At 37.1% G+C, this 22,477-nt stretch overlaps 1 protein-coding gene across 2 annotated transcripts in view; it reads left to right on the top strand.

Annotated features, from left to right (window-relative positions):
• The window catches only part of RERG (RAS like estrogen regulated growth inhibitor), a 138,926-nt gene that overhangs the window by 104,852 nt on the left and 11,597 nt on the right, over nt 1–22,477 (top strand). For both annotated transcript variants that reach the window (XM_040235254.1, XM_040235253.1), the window contains exon 3: nt 17,117–17,173. In XM_040235254.1, the coding sequence (XP_040091188.1) occupies nt 17,117–17,173 (57 nt within the window). The remainder of the gene's footprint in view (nt 1–17,116; nt 17,174–22,477) is intronic.

The raw sequence follows: 22,477 nt of genomic DNA, 5'->3' as shown, positions 1-22,477 counted from the left end.
GGATCTTCTCAACCCAGGGAATTGAACCAGGGTCTTCTGCGTTGCAGGCAGATTCTTTACCATCTGAGCCACCAGGGAAGCCCTTATACTAGCAAAGAACAAGTGGAATTTGAAACTAAAAGCATAATATAATATTTATTAGCACCCCAAAAATGAAACAATTGAGTAGATACATAATAAATATGTTTATGATGTATAGGAGAAAACTACTAAACTCTAATTTTAAAAACCAAAAAACTAAAAAACTCCATGTTTTTAGATAGGAAGACTCAGTATTGTCAAGATGACAGTTTCCCTTAACTCAACCTAAAGATTCACTACAGTACCATTCGAAGTCTCAAGGTTATTTTGTGAACATAGACAAACTAATCCTAAAGTTTTTGTGGTGAGGGAAAAGACCCAGAATAACCAACACAGTACTGAAGGAGAACCAAACTGAACTGATACCACCCGACTTCAAGATTTACTATAACCTGAAACAATGAAAGGAGCTTCCCAGGTGGCTCAGTGGCAAAGAATCCATCTGCCAATGCAGAGACGCAGATATGGGTTCAATCTCTGGGCCAGGAAGCTCCCCTGGAGAAGGAAATGGCAACTCACTCAAGTATTCTTGCCTGGAAATTTCCATGAACAAAGGACCCTGGCGGGCTACAAAAATGTAGCAAAAATGTCAGAAACAACTTTGCAACCAAACTACCAAAATCTTACTATGATCCAGCAATTGTACTCCTAAATATTCACCCAAATTGTCTGGTAACTTCTGTTACATAAACACCTTCATGTGAATATTCATGATCAAAACATAATTGCCAAAAATTGGAAGGATCCAAGATGTTCTTCAGTTGGTGACTGGATAAACTATAGTATACCCATGCAATGGAATAAGCTCACAATCCAGGGCCTGACATGGAAGAAGTTAAAATGCACATTGCTAGGGAAAGACGTCAGACTGAAAAGGTCACATATAATTCCAATTATGACTTGACACATTTACTAGTGGATAGGAGTGAAAGAGCAGTCATTCTGTCTTTTTATTTTTTCTTCTGTAGTACTGAAATAGCTCCTTCACTAGTCCTCCTATTTCCAGCTTTACCTACATCCTCCTAGTTCATCTTGGCACTGAAACAGCAGTGACCTTTGTAAAACAAAAAGGCGTCATGTCATCTTTGTGTTTATATTATGTTAATGGATTCTCATCATCTTACACTGTCTTAGCTTGGTATCATTTTAAACCTAATTAGAAATGTCTTAGCTCTTCATAATGTGGGTCCTTTTCCAGTCCAATCACTCACACCTCCTCTTAGTTGCACCCTTTTGCCAGGCTCTAGTTCTCCATGTACATTGTGACTTTTTAAGGCCCCATGTTTTGGTTTTATCCTATGAAGTTATGAAGGTACCTGTAGAAGTGATGATGCGGTACAAATGGAGACACCCAACTGCTAGAGGTGAGACCCCCAGACTAGAGTCATAGGCACAGCCTCTTAAATCTATTAATTTCAGTCCAGTTCAGTCACTTAGTCGTATCCAACTCTTTGTGACCCCATGAACTGCAGCATTCCAGGCCTCCATATCCATCACCAACTCCCGGAGCCTACCCAAACTCATGTCCATTGAGTTGGTGATGCCATCTAACCATCTCATCCTCTGTCATCCCCTTCTCCTGCCCTCAATCTTTCCCAGCATCAGGGTCTTTTCAAATGAGTCAGCTCTTCACATCAGGTGGCCAAAGTACTGGAATTTCAGCTTCAACATCAGTCCCTCCAATGAGCACCCAGGACTGATCTCCTTTAGGATGGACTGGTTGAATCTCCTTGCAGTCCAAAGGACTCTCAAGAGTCTTCTCCAACACCACAGTTCAAAAGCATCAATTTTTTGGCACTCAGCTTTCTTTATAGTCCAACTCTCACATCCATACATGATTACTGGAAAAACCATAGCCTTGACAAGATGGACCTTTGTTGGCCAAGTAATGTCTCTGCTTTTTAATATGCTGTCTAGGTTGGTCATAACTTTCCTTCCAAGGAGTAAGCATCTTTTAATTTCATGGCTGCAGTCATCATCTGCAGTGATTTTGGAGCCCCCTAAAATAAAGTCAGCCACTGTTTCCACTGTTTCCTCTGTTTCCCCATCTATTTGCCATGAAGTGATGGGACCGGATGCTGTGATCTTAGTCCATATAGGCAGGAAGCAAAATGAGTCTGGAGCAGAGGCCATGTGAAAGCAGAATAAATTGTAAGATACTTGGTTCTTTATAAAAGAAGGCATTCAGTGGGGCTCATATGAGATATTCTTCTGCTTGTCTACTTGTCTGAGCTACTGAGTCACTCTGAATCACTTTAATGCTCCCACAAATTCTATACATTTCCAGTTGCCAATTTCTTGGGTGTTCTAGTAATACGAGCACAGGAAAAGAAACTCAGAAATTAACACCAAACGTGTTCCTCTTCCAAAAATGAGTAAAAATTAAAAATTCAAATTTTATGACCAAATCCTTTGATAAATTTAGAAAAATCCTTAATATAAGATACATAATTCTATTTAAATATAGTGCCTTGGTATGAAATATTATTCTAGTGAAAATAATTATAAATTGTAAATTATTAAATTAAAAACTCTGGCCTAGGAAATTTAGTGACTTATTTCTTAAGCATCACTTACAATTAAATTATAGTTGAAATGAATAATAATTTCCAACCTATATAAAGCTGGTTTGAACTCCTTGGCACATAATCTAAAGCTTTTCACTTATTAACTTTCAAATACAAACTAGGAAACAAAACCAAATCAGTTGATTACCATATTTCAAAGTTAACTTCTCTTGTTTCTACTTTCAAGTTAAATTCAGGAAGAATTTATTGTTAGTCAATCATACAAGTTAATTTTTAGTTTAAAATAAAGGTTTTTTTTTTTAATTTTGCATTCTTTATAAGCATCCTCAAACTTCTACTATCAAACATTAAGTATTATAAGTCATGGTCCTGCCATTTTCCCCATTCTGATTTGTCATCCTAAAGCCCTATTGTCAGTACCAAATCCTTACCCTACCATTCCATAGCAAAATAAGTCAATTTTCAAGACTTGAAATGCACTGAAGCTAGACTCCATGGCTAGGTTTCCAGATACAAAAGCATCTCTAATAATTCTTGGAGATTACACCATTTATCTTTAAGAATTTCCCTACATAGAGAACTGACATTAATTTTGTAACTCTTCCTCAAAGTGATATTTTTGTCAGAATGCAAGACAAGTCAAAATTTTCAGGCTTAAACAAATAATAATTTAAAAGCAATACTTAAACCCCCATCTGGAACCAATTTACTTCTCATCTGAACTTCTGGCATTATAAAACATCCATTTTTATATTGCATTAATTTTAAATTTCCATTAAATTGCTCAATTTCCATGTTTTTATGGGGCTTCAATTTTTTTTTTTTAATTTCAGTTTATTTTGACCATCACAGGAAATGGAGCAAGGAGTAGAGGATTGGGGGTGGTACTGCTTCAGAAACTATATGAACAAATTTTTGTCCTCTGACTTGATCTGTTCAGTTTTTTAGTTTGGCTAGAAATTTGAAGAGTTGACATGGAGAAGAAAATAGGAAGTAAGAGAGTTCACCGTTAAGATGAGACTGAAGATAGAGTTCTATGCTCAGTCCTCTGTTCTTGTTTTAAACTTTCTACATGGGGCATCTTAACCATGCCCTTGTATTTGCAAATCCCTAGATCATTCTAGCAGTGATGAATTCTGTTCAGCTTCATGCTGTGATGTCAGCTGCCTGTGGGACAATGCTTACCTGTGACTGGAATATGACAGGTATTTAATAGATACACACTGAATGTATGATAGATGAGTGAATGAATGAAAGGATATAAGATGGATGGATGGATGGATGGATGGATGGATGGAAGCAGAGATGGTACTTCTCTACCTGGATATTGTCATTAATGTCTCATGTTCAAGTCCAATCTCATCTGCTCTTAACTGACTTTTTCATTATATTCTGCCTCAGAGAATAATGCTACTCCTATACTTTTATTCCATATTGGACCAGTCCCTCTATCACTCTCTATAGCTAGTCAGTGAACAATTTCTATAGGTAACCAGCTCAAATTAGGCCACCTTTCTACTCAGAATCTGTGTGCCCATAGACTTCAGAGTAAAATTCAAGCTCTTCAATGTGGTATATAAGCTCCTTCATAGACTGGTCTCTGAAGAACCTCACAAACTACCCCCTACATAGTTCCACCCACATACCACTCAACCTACCCTGAACCACTTGCACTCCTAAACCAACCAGAGTCTCCCATGTCTAGGCCTTTGAACATGATGCTCTTTGCTCACAGTGCTCTCCCTAAGTTAGCAAACTTTCAATTCATCCAAGACTCAGCTCTCAATTTAGGTCTAATATGAAGTCACTGCAAAGATCTTGCTTAGGGAATCCTCTCAATCTTGCTTTCTTTCATGTTTAGCACAGTAATCAATAAATATTTAATGATTAAATAAATGTGTTTAAAACTCGTATCTGTGGGGAGGAGAGAAAGACTTAATGAGAGAACCAGATGGAGAAGCATTTGAAAATTACTAAATTAGATATCAGTAATTCTATCTGAAATCTGAATTCTGTGTATACATTCCTTGCTCTGAACCCCTCTGTGAGATCTGACATCTCAGAAGATAAAACAGAATATATAAATGTGTATAACAAAATCACTTTGCTGTGCAGTAAAAATTAACACAACATTGTAAATCAACTATACTTCAATAAAATTTACAAAAAAAACCCTGACATTTCAAGTCACACAATTTCCTGGTGCTTTTTTGACATCTCATTTCCAGTCCAGCCTATTTCCATCCCTTTTCAGTTAAATTTCTCAGTTCAGAAAGCACTTTTAGCCCCTTTGAATAGGGGTCCTAAGATTCCACAGTGCCATATTCTTGGTTTCAGTCATTACTTACAACTGTTAAGCCCAGATTTCAAAGAAGCCTGCTGGCCCCAACAGGTCTTTCTAGAGCAACTCTCTGTGCTGAGATTTGCATAGTTTTCTCCTTGATTTGAGGCACAGTGGCCCATGTTTCTTGGGGAAGGTTAGTGTAGTCATACCAAGAGAAGACTGCTAAAAGGAAGAACATGAACCTTGGGTTGGTGGTTCAAGACAGACCCAGGAGTAAGGTACAGAAGTGTCAGATCCAGGTGTGATGGGGGTGAGGAGAATAGGGGAATTTGATTTGGAAGCTTAAATTGACAGGAGGATGATAGAGGTCCAGGTGAGGGAGGAAAAAGATAAAACTGAACTACCTCTTACCTTTTAGCCAAACCCCATCCAACTTGAAGATGGAACAGAAGCAGTCACAGGATTGACAGTTTCTATATATTACTCTGATTTTGTCTCTTACACTTTCCTTTCTGGAAAACACAAGGCTTTCTCACTTTGAGGCACTTAAGTTGGTTAAACTCACCTCAGTCTGGCCTCCTTTCATTTACCTGGGCATCATAACAGGACTCAAATTAGATAATACTCTAAATTAGCCACCTGTCTTTTGATTTTTCCTGGAATATGCAAAAGTACAAATTCTCAGCTTCTCAAAAACAGGAACTGCATCTTATTTTCTGTGCTGTCCTCTTTGCTGCCTACCATGTTCCCTGACACCCCATTTGTGTTGCTGAAAGAAGGAACTTGTTGATGTCAGAGGAAACGAGTAAGAAAACAGTCATTTATCACATACTAATTTATATCTGTATCATTACATACCTTTTTTTTCCATTTGCTGCATCTTTTAAAGACCTTTTCAAGAGAAAAACAAAAATCTTATTTATGTAAAAGTTTCCTTCTTGCATCTTGAAATTCATATTCTCTTTCTGTGTTGCCATGGTTTCTGGTCAATATTCCTTCCACTCTGAATGAAGAAATCTAGTCAAAAAATGCACTTTTCAAAGTATACTTCTTCATCAGATGTAAGCTCATAGGGAAAACAATTTCAACCATTCAGAATTAAATCATATTCATAGAAATATTAAAATATAGTGGTAAATATTGGACATTAGAAAAAGCATCCATTTTAGAGTAAATGAACCCGATTCAATCCAGTTCTGTCACTTGCCTGCTCTGCAAAATAGATATGTTTATTACTTTTCAGTTCAGGTCTCTTATGTGTAAAATAGGAACATTAATTCCTACTTTTGAGAGTGCTTATGAGAAATAAATAAGCTTGTAGTCAATATTCAATATAAACTCCCTTTTGGTAGTTACCATTCCAGAAATCCCATTAATGTCTTTATTTCAATAATAGCTAAAATCTACTTAATGGTGTTCCTAAAAGTATATACACTTTAATCCAACAGCTCATATAGTTATTAACTGGGTACTGAGTTCTACAAAATTAATTTATTTAGCAATAAGCTGTTTACCCAGATCTAGAGTAGAACTCAACCTGCTTTTGTATATAAGCTCATTTTTATTTCTCTGAAGCTTATGACCACTGAAGGTTTGGAGTTAAACTCAGGAGTGATGGTAGTATGAGGTCTAGGACAATGGGTCCCTCTGGCCCAAAAGAAGGGACCTGATGGGTCTCAAGGTTGACCAATCAGATTTTCAATAGGCATCTGAACTAGGCATTGAACCTGAGAAGTGATGCCTTATAGTCAATGGGAAGTTCCACTGTAAAGAAGATTTTTGCAAATAATAAAAGCACACACTAGAATACTGATGAGTACAGTAGTAATATGGGGGTCAAATAGTTTATCCAGATTGTAATCGTTTCCTCATTCATCTCTTTAAATATTTATTGAGCACATATTATGTATCAGGCAGTATTCCAGCCCCAAGAGACAAAAGGGAACAAGGCTTAATCTCTGACCTCAGATTATTCACAATTTGTAAGACATACAGGAATATAAGTGAATATTTTATATGGCAGTTGTGCACATTCTATAATAGAGAAGAAACAAATTACAATTTCATATCACCATGGGCAGTGATTATGGCTTGGGAAAGTCAAGGAAAACTTGAAAGAGGAAGTGATACTGCACTAGTTACTCTAAATAGAAATGCTCTGGTGAGCAGTAACTATCTATGAGTTCATTGCTTTCTTGATACATATTTCAATATCCCTTTCTTTGATTTAGTTCCATTCTGGATTACCTACATAATATGCTTACTAGGTTTTAGCTTCTTTGGGCTTTCCAGGGTGAACAATTTTTTAAAAGGACCAGCCTGAAATCATTTATGTGCTGTGCTGAGTTGCTCAGTCATGTCTGACTCTTTTGTGGCCCCATGGACTGTAGCCCACTAGGCTCCTCTGTCTGTGGGGCTTCTCTAGGCCAGAATACTGCAGTGGGTTGTCATGCCCTTTTCCAGGTGATCTTCCCAACCCAGGGATTGAACGCAAGTCTCCCACATTTCCAGCAGATTCTTTACCATCAGACCCACCAGAGAAGCCCAGGAAAACTGGAGTGGGTAGCTTATCCCTTCTCCAGGGGATCTTCCCAACCCAGGAATCAAACTGGGGTTTCCTACATTGCAGGAGCATTCTTTATAAGCTGACCTTCCAGGGAAGCCCTGAAATCATTTATAGAACACTCAAAATAAGTGAGGATCTCTACATTGTATGTAAAATTGTAATAAATAGACAGGTGGCAAAGGGGATGACAGGATGAGATGATTGAACAGCATCATTGACTTAATGGACATGAATTTCAGCAAACTCCAGGAGACAGTGAAGGACAGGGAAGCCTGGCATGCTGCAGTCTATGCTACAAAGAGTTGGATCCAACTGAGTGACCGAACAACAAAAACAACAACCAACCACATTCAGATGACGTAAAATATACCATGAAGATGATTGCATGGTCTGTGTCTTAGAATGAAAACAGTGAGTCACTGCTTCATATGGAAGTAATGAAAGAAGCCCAGGAAAATTCAGAAGCATGTGTCTAGAAACTCACTTTTTTCTAGAGACATTTCCAGCCTTTATTTTCACCACAGGTCTGATCCCTTTTTTTGTCGCAAAAGCAGTATTAGGTAACTAGAGAATATATTTTCTTCAAAATGGAACCTATATGTAAAATACATACAACTTTCTCCCAGAAATTTTTTCAAATTAAGAGTTTAGTAACAGAAGAGGAGGACACCAATAAGGATTTCCAGTGGCAAATTCCTCATCTGTATTTAAAAAAAAGAAGAAGCATCATCATCCACTGAATGAATGAGGGTGACCACTGAAAGAATATGGTTCCTGATGTCAGACAGCAGTTGGTACATATTTCAGGGAGGAATGTAACTAATCTGAGCTTCAGTTTCTTCTGTGAAGTACACACATACCTATATAGAGGTGTATCTATATGCATAGTCACTTCCTACACTGTATGTGTCCCATGCTATGGAGCAATGAAGAGTAAAGATACACATGTAAAGATATAGCACAGCACCAACCTAGCATAGCACACACTCAATAAATAAAACTTGATAACAATATGGACAAAAACTGCACTATTTTTTGACTATTTTCCCGTTATAATCTCTATGATATTGTTTAGATTGATGTTGTGCTTAGTAGAGTGAGAAAACAATTCCCAAGTCGTATTGAATTCTTTCATCCTTTTCCATTATTTTTCAAATACTTTACTTACTGTGATATCTTCCCTATATATCACAAAATTCAAGCTAAAAGCAATTCAGTATTGATTTTTGCCACCCATTTAATCTTGGTAATCACCATTTCTTCTCATTTTTGCTGGCCAAGTGGTTACATTGTAAGTAGTGTGATGAAGTGCAGAGGAGGAGGAAGAAGAAAAGAGATATTCTATTTTCTATGCATTACAATATTGAGACATTTCACACTTAAGATACTGTGTAGGTTTATTATAATATCTTTTTATGGTTTTTAATCTTTTATATTCATTTAAACACTGAAAAAATTGGTTGCAAAAGAATAAAAGAAAATTCAGATAACAAATGGTAAAAATACTTATAACCCAGAATGAACTTTGATTGTGCTAATATTGCCCATATTTCCTTTCTTTTCCTATAACAAAATTTTTAGTTTTTCATAAAATGATTAAAATTCTTTGTGAAATAATTGTTCTAAATTTAGTAGACTCTTGTAAAAAGTCATTTAAAATTATTTAAAAGTTACCTGGTTTTACAATTTGGAAATAAATATATTTTTTAATGAAAGTCCTGCAGGTTACAAACAAAAATCACATACATCACTTAACACATATTCTTCCTAATAAGTTTTCATTATGATGTAAATAGACAAGATAATAAGCACCATCTTAGCATATATATGACGTCAAGGATTTTCACTCAGTGTGTTACCAGGATCAATGGCAAGTTCAAAAGTTATCCAAAATGGCAGGTGAAAATTAGTATTCCTTGAAGTACTCTCAATTGAAGCAGAAATTCTTTTCCTATCCTAAAAATTCTGACCTAGCCATTTAAAACACTTTTCAGCTGAATTCTCTTTTTTTAAATTTATTTATTTTAATTGGAGGCTAATTACTTTACAATATTGTATTGGTTTTGCCATACATCAACATGAATCCACCACAGGTGTACACGTGTTCCCAATCCTGAACCCCTCTCCCAACTCCCTCCTCATACCATCCCTCTGGGTCATCCCAGTGCACCAGCCCCAAGCATCCTGTATCCTGCATCAAACCTGGACTGGTGATTTGTTTCTTATATGATATTTTACATGTTTAAATGCCATTCTCCCAAATCATCCCACCCTCTCCCTCTCCCTCAGAGTCCAAAATACTGTTCTATACATCTGTGTCTTTTTTGCTGTCTCACATACAGGGTTATTGTTACCATCTTTCTAAATTCCATATATATGCATTAGTATACTGTATTGGTGTTTTCCTTTCTGGCTTACTTCACTCTGTATAATAGGCTCCAGTTTCATCCACCTCATTAGAACTGATTCAAATGTATTCTTTTTAATGGCTGAGTAATACTCCATTGTGTATATGTACCACTGCTTTCTTATCCATTCATCTGCTGATGGACATCTAGGTTGTTTCCATGTCCTGGCTATTATAAACAGTGCTGCGATGAACATTGAGGTACACGTGTCTCTTTCAATTCTGGTCTCCTCGATGTGTATGCCCAGCAGTGGGATCATAAGGCAGTTCTATTTCCAGTTTTTTAAGGAATCTCCACACTGTTCTCCATAGTGGCTGTACTAGTTTGCCTTCCCACCAACAGTGTAAGAGGGTTCCCTTTTCTTCACACCCTCTCCAGCATTTATTGCTTGTAGACTTTTGGATCACAGCCATTCTGACTGGTGTGAAATGGTACCTCATTTTGGTTTTGATTGGCATTTCTCTAATAATGAGTGATGTTGAGCATCTTTTCACATGTTTGTTAGCCATCTGTATGTCTTCTTTGGAGAAATGTCTATTTAGTTCTTTGGCCCATTTTTTGATTGGGTCGTTTATTTTTCTGGAATTGAGCTGCATAAGTTGCTTGTATATTTTTGAGATTAGTTTGTCAGTTTCTTCATTTGCTATTATTTTCTCCCATTCTGAAGGCTGTCTTTTCACCTTGCTTATAGTTTCTTTTGTTGTGCAGAAGCTTTTAATTTTAATTAGGTCCCATTTGTTTATTTTTGCTTTTATTTCCAATATTCTGGGAGGTGGGTCATAGAGGATCCTGCTGTGATTTATGTCAGAGAGTGTTTTGCCTATGTTCTCCTCTAAGAGTTTTATAGTTTCTGTTCTTACATTTAGATCTTTAATCCATTTGAGTTTATTTTTGTGTATGGTGTTAGAAAGTGTTCTAGTTTCATTCCTTCACAAGTGGTTGACCAGTTTTCCCAGCACCACTTGTTAAAGAGATTGTCTTTTCTCCATTGTATATTCTTGCCTCCTTTCTCAAAAATAAGGTGTCTACAGGTGTGTGGGATTATCTCTGGGCTTTCTATTTTGTTCCATTGATCTATATTTCTGTCTTTGTGCCAGTACCATATTATCTTGATGACTGTGGCTTTGTAGTAGAGCCTGAAGTCAGGCAGGTTGATTCCTCCAGTTCCATTCTTCTTTCTCAAGATTGCTTTGGCTATTCGTGGTTTTTTGTATTTCCATACAAATTGTGAAATTATTTGTTCTAGCTCTGTGAAAAATACCATTGGTAGGAGAAGGCAATGGCACCCCACTCCAGTACTCTTGCCTGGAAAATCCCATGGACAGAGGATGAAGTCCATGGGGTCGCTGAGAGTCAGACACGACTGAGCAACTTCACTTTCACTTTTCACTTTCATGCATTGGAGAAGGAAATGGAAACCCACTCCAGTGTTCTTTCCTGGAGAATCCCAGGGATGGCGGATCCTGGCTGCCATCTATGGGGTCACACAGAGTCGGACACAACTGAAGTGATTTAGCAGTAGCAGCAGCAGCAGCAGCTTGATAGGGATTGCATTGAATCTATAGATTGCTTTGGGTAGTATACTCATTTTCACTATATTGATTCTTCCGATCCATGAACATGGTATATTTCTCCATCTATTAGTGTCCTCTTTGATTTCTTTCATCAGTGTTTTATAGTTTTCTATATATAGGTCTTTAGTTTCTTTAGGTAGATATATTCCTAAGTATTTTATTCTTTTCATTGCAATGGTGAATGGCATTGTTTCCTTAATTTCTCTTTCTGTTTTCTCGTTATTAGTGTATAGGAATGCAAGGGATTTCTGTGTGTTGATTTTATATCCTGCAACTTTACTATATTCATTGATTAACTCTAGGAATTTTCTGGTGGAGTCTTTAGGGTTTTCTATGTAGAGGATCATGTCATCTGCAAACAGTGAGAGTTTTACTTCTTCTTTTCCAATTTGGATTCCTTTTATTTCTTTTTCTGCTCTGATTGCTGTGGCCAAAACTTCCAGAACTATGTTGAATAGTAGCAGTGAAAGTGGGCACCCTTGTCTTGTTCCTGACTTTAGGGGAAATGCTTTCAATTTTTCACCATTGAGGATAATGTTTGCTGTGGGTTTGTCATATATAGCTCTTATTATGTTGAGGTATGTTCCTTCTATTCCTGCTTTCTGGAGAGTTTTTATCATAAATGGATGTTGAATTTTGTCAAAGGCTTTCTCTGCATCTATTGAGATAATCATATGGCTTTTATTTTTCAATTTGTTAATGTGGTGAATTACATTGATTGATTTGCGGATATTGAAGAATCCTTGCATCCCTGGGATAAAGCCCACTTGGTCATGGTGTATGATCTTTTTAATGTGTTGTTGGATTCTGATTGCTAGAATTTTGTTAAGGATTTTTGCATCTATGTTCATCAGTGATATTGGCCTGTAGTTTTCTTTTTTTTGTGGCATCTTTGTCAGGTTTTGGTATTAGGATGATGGTGGCATCATAGAATGAGTTTGGAAGTTTACCTTCCTCTGCAATTTTCTGGAAGAGTTAGAGTAGGATAGGTATTAGAAGAATACGTCTTTAAGAGAATATAGAAATGACAATGATCACAAATATTTAGGGAGTTGAGTATGCCTAAGTGTCTATGATACAATTGTATCAGATACCTTGTTAATTAGGCTATTTCATGATTGTATAAGTGAAAAATAATGTTATAACTGGACTTTTTTTTTTTTTTAAGAATATGAGCTCAAAAAGTAACCTTTGAAAGTTCTTTCTGAATGTCTTTTGAGGATATCTCAACTATTTTTAGAGTGGAAGAATATCATGGGTGTTAGTTTTCATTTACTTTGAAAAGTTCATTTCTTTTTAAAAACTAGTTTATTGCATAGATTATATCCAGTCATTTTTCATTTAAAAATATTATTCTAATCCTTAAAGCTGATACTTCTGATGTCTGCCTCATTGTGATAATGACATCAGGAATTATTTTGAATAACTGGCCCAGCTTTGTTAACCTTTAGAAATAGTTTGACTATTTCAAAAGAAATAATAGAAAAAAATTCAGTAGAAGTTTTACCTGCAAGCTCTTGCTTTTAAACAATATTTTTATCCTATTTATTTATTACCTTGATGTCACTTTTAATAATATGTCTTTGGATCAAATTCTACTTAGTGAATTTTCCATTTCATTGGAAACTAGCTTTCATTAATAATTATGAAATTCAGTGCCAGGAATACCAAAAATAAACCACATGTAAAGAAGAGTTGACTCATTGGAAAAGACTCTGGTGCTGGGAGAGATTGGGGGCAGGAGGAGAAGGGGACGACCGAAGATGAGATGGCTGGATGGCATCACCGACTCAATGGACGTGAGTCTGAGTGAACTCAGGGAGATGGTGATGGACAGGGAGGCCTGGTGTGCTGCGATTCATGGGGTCACAAAGAGTCGGACATGACTGAGCGACTGAACTGAACTGAACTGAAAGAAGAATTACTCAAGTAGGTTATAATTTAGATAAAATGAGGAAAATGTTACTCTCTAAATTAGAGATTTTTTTACTTATTTAGTGGAAAGGTATGGGTTTTCAAGGCAATAGGAAGAAAATAAGATATTTTATAATACAGAGACTTACTTGTAACTAATCAAATATGTCAAACCTTAAAACTTAGGAAAAAACAAAACCATATGTCAAACTCTTAGTGGAAGTAATTATTATCAATACCACCATTTTACATCAAAAGAAGACCTTTGCTCGGGATTGTTGGGATGGAAACCACAGAATATTTAAAAGATAATTAGATCAATTTTACAGTTTTAATAAACTTTAAGAAATGTAATTTGTATAAGCATCATAAAATAGACATTTCAGCTTGTATATTTACATGACATTTTAGGAAAACATTATAGCATGATTCTGCTATAAATTCTCTTGGGTTAATTTTTCTGCTTTTCTCTCGATGACTGATTATTACTTAACTATTAAGAACAGTGAATGGTGGATTGATACATCTTTTTTCTTCTATTCAGCAAGTATTAGTATGTTTAAGTCTACATGTGCCAGACACTAGAAAATAGTGGTGAACAAAGCAGATCCCATGCCTTCATGAAATATACATTCTAGAGAAATAATCAAGTAAAATGATAACAATAATGATAATAACAAAGAAGCATTTTAGTTGTTTTAATTGTTAGTAGTAGTGGTGAGGGTGGTGATGGTGGTGATGTTGATGATAGATTTATGGAAGGAGAAAGCATGACTGAAGGAAATAATCTAATCAGCTTTGCTCCCTATTGCTCATTCTACTTTAGTCATACTGGCTTGCTTAATGTTCCTTGAGCATATCAAGTGCATATTCCTGTTTTAGGACCTTTGCAATGGCTGTTCCCTCTTTTTGAAATACTATTCCCCCCACATATATTCCCTCATCTCTTTCTTCTATCACCTTCTCAGCAAGAATTACCCTGGTTACCCAATCTTAAATAGCAGCTCTCACACCTTCATCTCCCAATGTGGAATCCCCCTTACTTTACTCTCCCTCTTTCATCCCTTGGCACTTATCACCTCTAACAGACTATATAATTATTTATTTTTTTAATCTGTCTCCTAGTAGAATATAAGCTTGGTATGTTCAAAAATCTTTGTCTCAGTTGTTTACTGGATGATTTGTTGTTGTTCGATCCCTAAGTCATGTCCAACTTCTTGAGACTGCCCCCCCCTGCCTTGGACTGCAGCACACCAGGCTCCCCCGTCCTTCACTACCTCATGGAGTTTGTTCAGATTCATAGCCATTGAGTCAGTGATGCTATCTAACAATCTTGTCCTCTGCTGCCCTCTTCTCCTTTTGCCTACTGTGTGTTAAATGCCTATCACGTGTTATGCAGGCTTCCCAGGTGGCTCAGTGGAAAGAATTCACCTGGCAATTCAGGAGACCCAGGAGATGGAGGTTCAATCCCTGGGTCAAGAAGACTCCCTAGGGAAGGAAATGGCAAACCACTCCAGTATTCTTGCCTGAAAAATTCCATGGAGGAGCTTGGTGGGCTACAGTCCATAGGGTTGCAAAGAGTCAGACATGACTGAAAACACACACAATATGAAAAATTTATTTATAGAATCAAAAATTAAAATCATTCAAGAGCCATAGCACTTTAGAATTTTTCTGCCTCTACCACTCTGCAGCTTCTAGAAGTATTTCCACAACTACACAGGGCACTAATAGATTCTTAAATAAGATCTAGACATTTAAAATGATTTAGTTCTATTCAGTATACTAGGTTTTGAAAGGTAATGGCATGTCTAAAGTATTTTAGAAAGATTTCTTTGAAAAATTATTAAAGTTTAAATGGTCTAGGAACCAGGGTACTTCAAACTTCAGTTGTATGAGAAATTTTGTTAATTTTAATAGCTCATGGCTTAATGATGCCAGATAAATGAATTTTGCTAGGTCACAAACTTTCAAGCTAAAACTCCATATTACAACAAAAATGTGAAATGCTTTGAATACTGCAGGCAGTTATGTTTACTACCACTGACAATGGAAAAGCAGAAAAATTCTGTCTAGAGCTTTCTACTTCTTACATGCAAAAAAGTTTTAAATGACTCAGTCTCAAGAGAGTAAATGGTGACAGACTCTGCAAATTGAAGATAAAACCACAAGTACATGCACTGTGGGAAGTACCATAGGGTCAGTGGCCTTGCTACTTTTGGCACTGCAAATATTTTGGCTCAAATCCAGCCTCACACTCTGTAATTAGAAAGAACATTGCAGCTTTCCGTCTACAGCCAAGCCACGTATCCTTGTGGTCTGTCTCATGAAGTTTTCATTGCTATTTGCACTGCAATCTCTCATATAGGCCACTGTGGTAGGGAGTATATATCTCTGTTGGTCTTAACAGAGGCAGTAGGAAAAGGAAAGACTGACAGTCCCTTTCAATTAAATAGTCTTGTTTCTCCAAGGAGTATCTTTAGAATACTACATACAGGGCATTTCAGTAAAAATAATGTAATTTCAGTAAACATTGATTCTTTAGTTAGGGTCAATGAGATCCCAGGAAGACCATGAGAGTATTCAAAGGGCTAGTGAGCCTGCTGAAATTATATACTAGACTGTGTGTATATACATTTCTCCAGGGAAAGAATCCAAAGCTTTCATTCTAAAGTATCAGTGATCCTCTCCTCCAAAAACACTTTTTTTTGTAGATTAAAAACCATAGTTTTCAACTATAATACAAGTCTAAGAAAATGTCCAGCATTTGTCCCATCAGTTTTTTAAGGACAATAGAATCCACCTCTCTCAGCATCACTCTTTGACTCATCTTCTAGTTAAGTATTAGCCAGATGGCCTCGGCCTTAAAATCAGTTTTAGACAATGGAGAAATTACAGGTTTTGTAAATAGCCTTTTTGGAGTCACATCCTGGCTCAGCCACTAACCGGCTAGAAGAGCTTAGTTAAATGAGTTAACTTCTCAGAGCCTCAGTTGCCTTATCTGAAAAATGGGGTCAATCCTAGTGCCTGCCTCACAGGGATAAAGTACTGGTCGAGGAGATCATGGAAGTGAGGTGCTTAGCATAATTCCAGATCCTGATTCTTTCTATAACTACCTCATCAGCTTTACTTTTCATGGGCTTTAATGATTCACTAATAAAATCCTTAATTTTGAATATTTTTGTAATACAAATGGGGCTTCCCTGGTGGCTCAGTGGTAAAGAATCTGCCTGCAATGCAGGAGATCCAGGTTCTATCCCTGGGTCAGGAAGATCCGCTGGAGGAAGGCATGGCAAAGTCCATAGAGTCACATAAAGAGTCAGATATGACTGAAGCGATTAAGCAGCAGCATAATACAAATATCTTTTCATTACAGTAAAAATAATAATTACATTTTAACTGACATGTATCAATCATTATCAGTATTCAAACTTTAGACACCAGTATTGTGATGCTATATGGTTGAATTCATTGTTTTGCTAAAAATTGAGTATGTTTGCATTTTCACATTGTGATGTTTTCGACTCCAAGATTCAAGGAAAAAAATCGAAGCTGTTCATTAAAACATTATACCAGTTTTTAGGCCACAATATGAAATTTTAAAATATTTGAATAAACATAAATAGATATATTGAGTTTATTTGCCAAGGAACCATAAAACACATATAGTTTTATGGGCTATTCCTCTTTCTGAAGGAGGGTTAAAAAGCTATTAAGAAAATTAACAAATTTAATTGAAATGTTGTTCTTTTTTCCCACAGCTCTTGTGGTGAGATTTTTGACCAAACGGTTCATCTGGGAATATGATCCCACCCTCGGTAGGTCAAATTTTGTTTCATCCTCCTCTCCAATCAAAGTTTTGACCTGAAAGAGAGAATGACATTTTCTGTTGCAACATTTTTAAGCATCTTGCAGCTGTTTGAGAAGTGGTTTATCAAATCACGCAAAGAGCCCTGTAAGAAGATGGATGTGTGTTGTATGCTGTCTGTGCTTAGAACTGCAGGATTTTCATGCATAGATGAAGAAATCAGGTCAAACCTGAGACAAGAAGGAAGTGGGTACAACGTGATGCTCTTCCATCAGGAAATGTAGCATCATTCTAGTGGGAGAAAGAGGATGCAGTGGATGCGGCTAATTGGGCATGGGAGAGAAGGGCATGTGGAGAAGAGTATAATAGTAATATAAAGCTTGTGAATGCTCATTTTGGGAAAATGTATAAATAAACCATGTTTTTTCCCCCTCTTCTCTCCAATGAATCTGATTTAAGCCTATTTAAAATATAAAAAAGAAGCAAAAGTTGATATCTGTAGATCTTGAAAGTAGCAATAATATTGATGGATGAAGTATTCATCAACTGTATTTTTTGTAGTCCAGAGCAGAGTCCTTACTGGCAATCTATTTTGTTCTCATCTTCAAAATAACACTGAAAATCCATGGGTTTCAAATTGAGCTAAAGTTTGACTCTGAATTAAGCCTTTGAGTTTTTGTTTGTTATGATTTGGGACCCTAGTTGGTTGTGTAAAGGTCAACATCGTTGAAATCTAGAGGAAGAAGGAAAGGCATACATCATTTTATTACCAAGCACAGTGTCCCAGACCAAGCTGGCCTTACTCAGAATGATGAAATGAGCAAAGGTGATTCCCAGTTTCTTGTCTGTTTTTGTGTTTGTTACTACAAGTTTACACCATCCAGCTTAAAAGGGGGCTTTCTTTGCCCTTGTGAGCTCCTTTCATTGCTTTCACTCATTCATCCCACAAATATGTATTAAATGCCCCCTATGAGTTAGATGATTCTAGGTGCTGAGGATAACCCAATAGGCAGAAGGGGAAAGCATGGGCTTTGTTAAACTTACAGTTTAGTGAAGAGAGATGAGTCAGTGGGGAAACTGAACAGGAATGGGGATAGAGAGAGTGATCTATATTTTATCTAATTTCTAACTTTTTAGTCTATAGAATTCGTTGTAGTGAGAAGTACAAAGTGATGATGCAATATTTTTCCCAAAGAGTTGACCAGTTGTCCTCCTATGACTTACTAAATTATCTCTACCTTTCCCCACTACTTTCAATGCTGCCTTTTAAAAATACATGGAATCATGTACACAAGGATGCAATTCTAGATTTGCTTTTCAATGCCAATACCACACTCTTTTGATAATTGTGTGTTCCTTAGGACATGTTGAGGGCTTCCCTGGTGCCCTAGAGGTTAAAGCATCTGCCTCTAATGCGGGAGAACCAGGTTCAATCCCTGGGTTGGGAAGATCCCCTGGAAAAGGAAATGGCAACCCACTCCAGTATTCTTGCCTGGAGAATCCCATGGACTGAGGAGCCTGGTGGGCTGCAGTCCACGGGGTCACAAAGAGTCGGACACGACTGAGTGACTTTACTTACTTACTTAGGACATGTTGATACTCAGTAGGAGAAAGCCTTTCTTCTCTACTTTTTAACAAAATTATATTGGCTCCTATCTCTAGTTTATTCTTCCAGGTCAATTTTTAAAACTATATCATAGCATAAAATAATTTTGATTGGAATTGCATTAAAATCATACATTCCTTTGAGAAGATTCACAGCTTTTTGATATTCATTCTTTTAATCTAAGAGAATAGCATGTCTCTACATTTATTAGTCTTCTCTGGTTTTGCTTTTAAATAAAAGGTTTTTCAACATCAATAATTTTTGACATCATTTTAATATAGCCACAATTTAATCTTAAGACGATATATTTGTATCTAAAACATTGTACTTGGTTTGAAAAAAATCATTATTGTTTACCCCATCTATGTAAATGCTTACTCTCCTTTTATAATTTTATTACTTATATAAGCTTTATAAAGATTATAGCCCCTGAGAGTCTTAATGATTTATGGGAGTTTAATAGAAAAATACTAATTTTATTTATCTATACCGGTACAACTCAACAAAAGATGAAGCTTCTAAAAGATGATCTTAAAAATTTTTGAATGCTGTCTGAGATTTGTTCTGGTAACTAATGTTGCTTTTTAATTAGTCTTAGGTCAACCATTTTCCCTTTGGTTTTATTCCTTCTGAAAAACAAACGCTATTAATAGAAATCTCCTGCACTAGTTATTTGTACCATGGGCTTCCTTCACTATGAATAATGAAACTTTATTGAGTGACCTTGTACTGTTCTGCTCCACAAGAATTGCAGCTGCTAGGCAACAAGGGGGCTCATCTGGCTTCAGGCGTATCAGATAGATGACTCACTCCCAGGTGAGGCTTTCATTCAGTCACCCTGGAAACTGGATATGTGTGTGTGTGTGTGTGTGTGTGTGTACACTCATATACAAGATGTCACTAATGTTCTAGCCTAGAGGAGTTCCAATCCGTTTGATTCAAGATGAACCAAGCATTTCCTGGGCAAGCATGCATGTGTGCTAATTCGCATCTGCAATGTCCTACTCTTTTCAACCTTATGGACTGTAGCCTGCCAGGTTCCTCTGTTCCTGGGATTTCCCAGGGAAGAATACTGGAGTGGGTTGCCATGCCCTCCTCCAGGGGATCTTACGGACAGGGATCAAACCTGAGTCTCTTGTATCTCCTGCGTAGGCAGGCAGGTTCTCTACCATTAGTGCCACCTGGGAAGCCCTTCCTGGGCACAACTTCATACTATTAGAGAGTTTCAAGACCACCACCCCAAAGGAAAGCTACCTTTGAAAGCAAAGTAGCTTATTTGTAAAAAACAGTTTTGAATCCTGAATCCAGAGCCATCCTCGAAAACAGTGCTGTTTTTCAGCCTGTAACAGAATTTTTGCTCCATCAGAAACTGAAGACTGTGAACATCCTTCAGCATATTAACAGCCCTTGAATATCTATTGCTCTGAGATAATTCTGAAAAGAAATTGTTTGCTAGTATAAGCACAAGTGATTTTCAAACTTTTATTTTATTTTTTTTAAGGAGAGGAACTCTCATAGGAATTCTAGTTACAGATGGAGGGCTCAGAGGGTGAGGGAGAATTAAAAATTCTAGTGGCACTTCCACTTTCATATAAGAAGGAACTATTGTTAACATCCATGTGTTTTGAAGGATATAATCTAAGAAAAAAATCAGTCCTTGACATTGGACAATGTTATTTTTCCTTAAATTTTTTCTCATTTCACCATGGACCAGTGAAATCTTTGTCAGAGGTCAGAAGTGCTCTGTGAATTGCATTTAAAAACTACCCATTCCCAGATGGTGCTAAAGAATCCGCCTGCCAGTACAGGAGACACCAGATTTGATCCCTGCATTGGGAAGATCCCTTGGAGAAGGAAATGTCAACTCACTCCAGTATTCGAACCTGGGAAATCCCATGGATAGAGGAGAAGAGTCAGACATGACTGAGCACATATGCACACACACGCAGACATGCAGACACGCAGACACGCAGACACACATACACTGAAGCCTATAGAATTTGGGACTGAACCATCTAATCAAGAAAACTCCCTGCATGATGGAAGTGGCAGCAGTTTTCTGGGTGCAGAACAGCTTCTGTGTCCTGTTTAGATTCCAAAAAAGAGCTGAATCTCTACCTCCCAGAGTCATATTATCTTCAGAAAATGCTGATCGTGGTAGAGAATACAAAGACTTAGATCATATACAGTTGTGGTGTGTTTGTGTGCTTGTGTGTGTGTGCACACCTATGTGTGTTGGGGGCAGTTGGAGGGAGAGAGAGAGGGCAACTATTACTACTTAGGAGGCACTGTACTCTGTTTGAATGGATTAAGGCTCAGACACAAATGAGAGTGGGAAGTGGGAAACATATTGGACACACTGGTGCTCTGAGTTTGTGACTGGTTCTCCCTACCTGAATTACAGTTCCCTCTGATTGGAAAAACTCATACTAAGAAAGAGACACACTCAGAACAAATTGTCTCAACTGGATACTAAAGCAGAGGTTCTTAGCCAACTCTCAGAACTGGTTAATATTGGCACAGCAAGGAGCTTTGAGATCGTCACTTGGCAAATAATAAAACAAGTCCAACGAAGTCAGTTTATCCAAGATTACGTGGCTATTTCGTGGTTAGATCAGCAATAGAACTCCAGTTAGTACCATTCCCACTCTAGCACAAATCGACATTACTAACCGTTGTTGTTGCACTAGCCAAATGTCCATATTAATATGTTGAAATTTGCAAAAGAGCTAAATTAGTAAAAGGATTAATGGCATGAAACATTCCTCTGAGCATCAATTTCTCTTCGTATGAAAAATATACTTTGGCTTATAAAATTATATGGAATGCAGCTTTTCAATCGTGTATCTCTCATATACAGTGAACTTGAGATATATATTTAATAAGCCCAATTCCATCTTGGAGTTCCCTGGTGGGTCAGTCAGTAAAGAATCCACCTGCAATGCAGGAGACCCAGATTCAATCCCTGTGTCAGGAAGATCCCCTAGAGGAGAAAATAGCAACCTACTCCAGTATTCTTGCCTGGAGAATCCCATGGAGAGAGAAGCCTGGCAGGCTACAGTCCAGGAGTCACAAAAAATCTATCACAACTAAATTACTGCCACCACCAGCACCACGATTCCATCTTGAAATTAATGTTGATGTTGTTCAGTCACCAAGTCATGTCCGACTGCAACCCCATGGACTGCAGCACACCAGTCTTCCCTGTCCCTCACCATCTCCTGGAGTTTGCCTAAGTTCATGTCCATTGAATAGGTGATGTCAACTCTTGATCTTACAGTATCCAATATTTGGTTCATTTTGAAGCATCTCTTAAACAATCATCCCCTTATCCTTCAAGAAAAAAAGACTAAAATGATCATTTTTTTGTGAATATGAACAAAAAGTATTTCCATTCTCCATTTTTTCTTAACTTCCTTAACAAAAACTTACACATTTTTTCTTAACTTCCAGAATGAATAGTAGAGTTTCATTCCATTCTAACAGTACTTAGTGCATTTTTTAGAATTATCTTCAGAAAAGCTAGCACACCGATGTACATTTTGCCTCTGTAAGCAATATTTCCACTGTTTTACATGTAGCCATGAATTCCTAATGAGAGAGAGAGAAGGGACTTAAAGAAAATCTTCCAATGGCGTGAAACCAGTGTTCAGCTTAGATGAAATCACTGCTGCCTCCCGCTGCTGTCTGTGGCCGACATTCCCTCAT

The sequence above is a fragment of the Oryx dammah genome, unplaced genomic scaffold (assembly GCF_014754425.2).
Source record: "Oryx dammah isolate SB20612 unplaced genomic scaffold, SCBI_Odam_1.1 HiC_scaffold_29, whole genome shotgun sequence".
In the NCBI taxonomy this organism is placed as follows: Eukaryota; Metazoa; Chordata; class Mammalia; order Artiodactyla; family Bovidae; genus Oryx; species Oryx dammah.
The sequence above is the reverse complement of the archived record's forward strand: the minus strand, read 5'-3'. Positions and strand labels throughout refer to the sequence as shown.